The sequence below is a fragment of the Erithacus rubecula genome (genome assembly GCF_903797595.1).
Source record: "Erithacus rubecula genome assembly, contig: SUPER_Z_unloc_6, whole genome shotgun sequence".
Lineage (NCBI taxonomy): Eukaryota > Metazoa > Chordata > Aves > Passeriformes > Muscicapidae > Erithacus > Erithacus rubecula.
Window position 1 is genome coordinate 56,414 of NW_027635650.1, and position 6,419 is coordinate 62,832.

At 45.6% G+C, this 6,419-nt stretch overlaps 2 protein-coding genes across 2 annotated transcripts in view; both read right to left on the reverse strand.

Moving 5' to 3' along the window:
- Window positions 1-2,095: 2,095 nt before the first annotated feature.
- On the reverse strand, window positions 2,096-6,269 carry TOPORS (TOP1 binding arginine/serine rich protein, E3 ubiquitin ligase). Its single transcript, XM_079331614.1, has 2 exons — window positions 6,055-6,269; window positions 2,096-5,617 (listed from the first exon to the last, which is right to left on the reverse strand). The coding sequence occupies exons 1-2, from the start codon at window positions 6,112-6,114 to the stop codon at window positions 2,642-2,644; spliced, it is 3,036 nt and encodes a 1,011-aa protein (XP_079187740.1). The 5' UTR covers window positions 6,115-6,269; the 3' UTR covers window positions 2,096-2,641.
- Window positions 6,144-6,419, reverse strand: part of LOC306815062 (E3 ubiquitin-protein ligase Topors-like) — a gene marked incomplete at its 3' end in the record, with an annotated part of 2,937 nt that continues 2,661 nt past the window's right edge. The window contains 1 exon segment of the mRNA XM_079331674.1: window positions 6,144-6,196. Within this exon segment, the coding sequence (XP_079187800.1) occupies window positions 6,144-6,196 (53 nt within the window).

Genomic DNA, 6,419 nt, shown 5'->3' on the forward strand with positions numbered 1-6,419 from the left:
TATTCTCTGAATACTTATCATACAAAGTTCTCTCCCACAAACTTAAAGAATTTTTCAAATCTGCTCAGCACAGCAGGATGGCATTTCCAGCTGGTCTCTAGAAAGCTGGAATCTGTGATAAGGACAAAGGCTGATCCAGAGGTTTCTCCTATTTGTCTCTCAAATTAACTTCTCAGCACTGGCATCCTAGCTAAGCAACTAATAGAAGACACTCACCACATCTGCCTTGCCTTCCCTCCCTTCATCCTCAACCAGAGGCTCCCAACCACATCATCACCAACTGTAAGGGCTGTATCATCCAACCTTTCCTTTGTTTAGCACAACAGGTCCACCTTGCCCTGCCCTCTCCTCAAAAGCCTGTACCCTCCATCCCAGCACTCCAGGTGTAGGACAAGTCCCACTTATGCCAAGGATACCCCAGCTGTGTGAATGGACCAAGGCTTCCAAGTCAAAGGCACTTGTACCATCAATCCCTTAGCCATCAGCCAGACACACCCCAGTCCCTGTGCCGCTGCCCTCCAGGAGAATTTGGAGGGGCTGTCAGGCTAAACAGAACACAGGGAGGCACCACATTCATTCTTAGGAGATGCCAGAGAGCTCTTAACCAATAACCAGAATGGCAACACCACCACTATGGTTCATAGCATGTGGCCCCTAGGCTTCCCAGCTCCTTAGGCTTCCCCTAGGCTTCCCTGACTCCCTCAAACAGTTATGCTCCCTGAAACCTAATCCAAGGTACAGACCAACCTGACGCTGCACCCCCAAGATGCTCTCAGAGGCAGGAGTGGAGGTGACTGACTGTCATCATTCCTGATTCTCTCTCAGCCAACCTCGGGCTCAGCCAACCTGCTGGGCAGGAAAAGCCCTTCACAGACTGGGCACTTCCAGGTGATAAAGACCATGGTGAAACAAGCTGCCCCCTCCTGCCCCTGGATAACCACAACATAAGAGAGAACAACCTCTGTGGAAGCCTGTGTAAAAGCCCCCCTCCGGAGCAGGTAGCAATGCCCTGATGGAAGCTACAGCCCATGGAGATCCCACACAGGAACAGGCTCCCATCAGGAGCTGAAGCCTGTACTTAGGAGTATACACAGGAGCATGTTTCCTGGCAGCTGGAGCAATCTGGTTCACAAGTACTGCACACTTGAAGAATGGGCCCATATAAGAGCAGAGGAACAGTGTAAGGCGCAATAAGCAGCAATCTTATGAATCTTATGGACTGACTACAAAACTCACTCCCCATTCTTCTGCACAGGTGGGGAAGAGGTAGAAGAGCATGTAATGAAAGAGTGAAGTTGAAAAGGAAGAGGAAATGCCTTTCTTATCCCCCTAGTCAATTCTTCATTGGCAATAGAACTTATTAATTGTCCCCAACTCTACCTGGCTAGTGACAGTACTCTCCTTTGTCCTTATCCCAAGCCAACCTTCTCATCTCACTTTCTCCCCCATTCTGTGGAGAAAGGTAAGTGACAGAGCAGCTTTCTAAGTATCTAGTGGGCAACCAGCCAAGGTCAAACTCATGGAGGTAATGCAGGAAAAACAGTGAAGGTAACCTCCTCATTCAGAGCTACTGCTGTGCACACAGAGAGGGTCAAACCTGGAAAAACAAGCCCTGCCAGAGCCTGTGCATTGCACATACCTGCAGCAGGACATCTAGTATGTGCTGCGCTGGGTAAATGTTGGTTATTTCAAGGAGGAAGTGTTTCATCACCAAGGCCAGACAAGACAGATGTCTTTAAAGCATGCAGCTGTAGGGTATAAAGAAGAGGAAAATACTCCTTGAAGGCAGCACAACTGTAGAACACAAAGCAGAATGCACAGGCTTCTGTAAGTGAAATAAAAAGAAGAAATCTGATAAAAAATGTTTCCTAAGGGAATACTCCTGTTAGAAAGGGTAGGACAGAGCAGCCACCGAGCTTTTGGGAAAACTCAATACCAAACCAACCCCATGATCAAAGTTCCTACTTTCAGTGAAGGCTTGTACCAGCTGATCTCCAGGCAACCATCCAAGCTGGAGTACTCCTGATTGTACAAATATCCAATGGTCTGGACACATGAGACACTCAAAACCAAAATAAAAAATTCCACTTGCAAAATGCACAGCACATATGTAAATATATTCAAACAAACAACAAAAAAAAATCTTATTGCTTTATTCAGATTCTGACATAGCTTATCTTAAAATTACTCAAAGTTCTTTGAGAATTTCTGTAGAAATCACTACTTTTTAGCAGAGATCAGTTTAAACCAAACAGATTGAAATGATACTGGAATTCAGACTGAATCACTTTTTATGAACTAAACAATGTTTCCCTTGTCTAAGAAGAGCAATCCCCATAAAATGCATTTCCTGGCTCTTGTTTTAGGCTCCTTTTCTGTTGCTTGGTTTACACAAAACTTTGAAATACTCTGTAGATGGCTTTATGAAATTAAAACTTACAAACAGTCCTCTAACAAGCTTTTAGAATTACATACTAGCAATATTCTATCCTCTTTGACTCAAAAGTGCATACACAGTCAAAAGTTTTATACATTTCCTAGACATGTTCTCAACAGACAGACATTTTAGCTCTCAAGGGAAAAAAAAAGGAGCCAAAAAAAAAAAATTCACAGTTTTAACAAGACTTCCAAGGAAAGCCTATTACATTTTTTCTTCAGGGAAATCAAACCACGAGGATCTGCTGACAAGTCTCTTTGGCAGTCTTAGTATCAATGGCTCTCTCTCTGGACACTCTACGAAGGAAGTCCTGGGGGAAGGCAGTTGACTGGAAGGTGCTGCTGGTGCTTCCTGAACATAACTGGTTACAGTTTCTGCGTGAGAGGTGTTACTGCTGGCATTTGCTGTGGTAACACTCTGATCTACTGTTTCTTGAAGTTTGACATCAGCATTTCTAACATCACCATCTAAGTTTTCCCTCGCGTCAGGAATACCACACTTCTTGTCTGCTCCTCCAGTTTCCTCGCATGCTGTCCTGCTCAGAAATGCAGATGGAGACTCATTTTCCCTCTCATTTATCTGAGTTGCCCCTGCCCATGTAACACTGCTGTCCCATTCAGTACTTTCTGGCTCCTTGCTACTATCACTATCAATCGTAATCACCACTGGAGAAGAATGTACAGAGTTACTCATGTGATGCTTCCGGTGTTTCTTCTTATGCTTTTTCTTTTTCTTTTTAAGATGCCTCGTTATGTCTGTTGCTTTTCCTTCATAGACTATCTCCACACTTGGACTCCTCATTTTCTTCTTCCTTTTCTTACGCTTTGTCTCACTGCTTGCACGATTGTCTGACAGGCTATCTTCATTTTTACAACAGTCACTAAATTTTGAGGAAGTTTTCTTGGAGTCATTTTCTCTTTCTAGACTTGTGCTCTCCATGAATGCATTCTCCAGGTGGCGAGTTTTGTACTTCCTTTTTCCACCAGGCTTTTCACTTTTCATTCTGTCAGTTCCTCCAGGAGTCCTTGATCTGTTGCTTGACCGACTCCTTGACCTGCATCTCTCATAACAGTAATAGTGTCTCTCATGGAGTCCCCTTTGGTTATGCAGATCTGTCCTCTCAATAAATGATCGTATCCTGTACTCTGGACTAGCAGATTGCCTTGAGTAAAGAGTGTTAGACCGGGTCCTCCTTCTGCTGGAAGATTCATAGCTGTCTCCAAACACCTTTCGACTACAGAAAGCAGAACCCCACTGGTGTCTACTTTGATAACTGTCTCTTACATAATAGCGATCGCTATCTCTACTTCTTGATCTCCTTTTGCTATGGCCTTTGCTACGTGAACGTGATCTACTCACTTCTCGGGATGGAGTGCTCTCACCACTTAGAGAGCCCCTCTGGCTTTTAAGAGAGACTCTGCTGTCATGAGCCCTTGACCTTCTGCTGCTTCTTTTGCTTCTATGTTTGCTACTATCTCTGCTTCTTGATCGTCTCCTTTTAAGCTGGCTTTTGTTATGATGCTCCCTTCTAGACCGATGGCCATGACTCCCTCGACTGTCCCGTGAACAGGACTGTGGGCTCCTGGACCTTCCCTTTTTAGACAATCTGTGATTCCAAGGGGAGCATACTGTGTCACTCCCTGGAGACGGACTCCAACTCAAGTCCTGTGGAGGCAGATCTTTCCTTTTACATTTGCTCTTCTCATCCTCTTTGGATTCCATCTTCTCAACTGCAGGAGATAAACAGCTTCTACAAATTCCTACATCCTCCCTATATGTTGAGGAATGTGGTGAGAAGCTCCTGCTCGGTTCACTGTCACTCCAGCTGTGACATTGGACTGGTTGCTGCTTCTTGGCATCTTCCATTTTCTCTTCCTTGATGGAATCCTCGGAGTCAGAGGACAGCTCAACCACTTCTGGTGTCCTCTCAGCTAACGGCTTCACATATCCAACAATGACACAGTTGTCTGAGGAAGAGCCACTGTCGTTTGAGTCAGCATTAGGCTGTAACTCAGTCTGCAGTTTGGCTCTTCGACTCCCTGTAGCAGAGTCCTCATCAGAACTTTCTGAAGACTCCAGAGGAGAAGCTACGGTTGCACGAACCTCTTCTGAAATGGAATAGGAAGGTCCAGGAGTTTCGTCATCCCAGGGTGCCTGACCAAGACCAGGCACAGACAAGCTATTATCTAGCCCTTGTGGGAAGGACACGTCTGGAGATATTGTAATAATCGATGAGTCGGAGTGGCTGCCTTCCTCGTATGATGGTGCAGGACAGTCGTAATTGGCATGCTGGTCATACGCTTCTAAGTTAAAAGGACAACGAGCAAAACTGATGAATTCATGCAGGAAGTGCTCTGTCCGATTCAGCAAAAACGGCTTTATATCATCAGCAAAGGCCTGACTTTCCAGGTCGTATCTAGTGACGTTACTCATGATGATGTGCTGCACAATATTGATCAAAGATCCGTGGGCACCAAACAGGACTGTAAGCTCTCGCTTCAGCCAAGGAACCAAGCGGTGAAGGCAAGCGGGGTTGCGGCGGAAGAACTCTGCCGAAATCTCTCGGTATCGGCCGCCGTCCTGGATGCTGCGGATGCGCACGCCAGTGCGGTACAGAGCCCTGCGGAAGCTGATCATGTCCTCCTCCTGGATCTGCCGCAGAGATCTGCCCTCTGCGCTCGCCCTTCTCCTCGAGGCCAGCCTCCTGATCATCTGCTGAATCTCTCTGTGCCTGTGGCGCCTTGGCTCGCTTGACAAGCCTTCAAACAACATCCCGTTATCTGGAGGGGACAGCATCCTTCGGGAAGGGGAGCTGCGCGCACGCCGTTCCCTGGTTAAGGTGGTGCGGTAACGAAATCTCCGGCCATCTGGGCTGGCAAAAGAGCTCGTCTCCAAAGGGCTGAGGATGTACTCCTTAAAGTCATCTTCAGCACGAATCGTATGGAAAATGGAAAAAAAGGGCTGCTTGCAGAGGGGACATTCTGCTTTGTTTTTTGACCATTCTTGGACACAGCGGAAGCAGAACCTATGCAAGCAGCGATCTAGATATGCAACGTTGTCAAATCTATCCAGGCAGATGGGGCATTTGGAGTCAGGAGATGCATCTGTCGGCAGCTTACTGGTGCTGGCTTTTGGCGAAAAATTGCTATTTTCTGCAAATTCCTTATCTGAAGTCGTGTTCTAGAAAAGACAGAGACAGAAGGTCATAGCGATCATGGAGTGACAAAAATCTTACCCTCTAGAAACAGAAACCCTAAACAATTGCTTTTAAGGTAGCAAAACCAAGCAGTGGCCCTGAGACAATGCTGAACGAAGAGGCAGCATGACCTAACTGCTTTGTTTGGCTTCTCATTACAGTGAGATCTAGCTCTTCAGTGCTTAAAGTTTTACACAGCACTCAAACCATGCTGGCAAAGATGAAGGCAACAGGCAGGCCTGTCTTTCCCACTCTCAAACAACTCCTTTGATGTGGTCAGTTAATTCATTATTTACATGGTATCTTCAAAACACGGCTTGAAAAATCTAGCATTTATACATTAAAATTACAAGAACGGTTAGTTCTGTACTTTAAAACAAACCAGCCAAAAGCAGTAATTGCACTTGAACTACATTATCACCTTCCAAGTTCTGCTGGACCTGTTCTGTTCCTGCACACTCTGCCCCTCTTTGTTGGGCATTCATGCTGGACCACACACAGCTTGTTGGATTAGACAATCTCCAGGGATGTGCTCCTGCCAAAATAAGTATTTTTTTTCAAGACTGAAGAAAAACAACCAAATGTTATCCTCAAGTACACACTGTCTTTTATCTAGTCAGGTTGTTGTGCTGGTTTTGACTGAGATAGTGAATTTTCTTCATTAGTGGCTGGTTCGGTGTTGAGTTTTAAATGTGTGTTGAACACAGTGCAGATAATACATGTTTTTGTTACTGCTGAGCAGGGCTTACACAGAGCCAAGGCTGTCTCTGCTTTCTGTACTTCCAT

What these genes read in the sequence shown, in the direction of transcription:
- TOPORS (XM_079331614.1), bottom strand. Translation starts at nt 6,114, where the DNA reads ATGCCCAACAAAGAGGGGCAGAGTGTGCAGGAACAGAACAGGTCCAGC. An exon ending in GGTCCAGCAGAACTTGGAAG is followed by an intron (nt 5,618 to 6,054) that starts GTGATAATGTAG and finishes TGTCTTTTCTAG; the next exon opens with AACACGACTTCAGATAAGGA.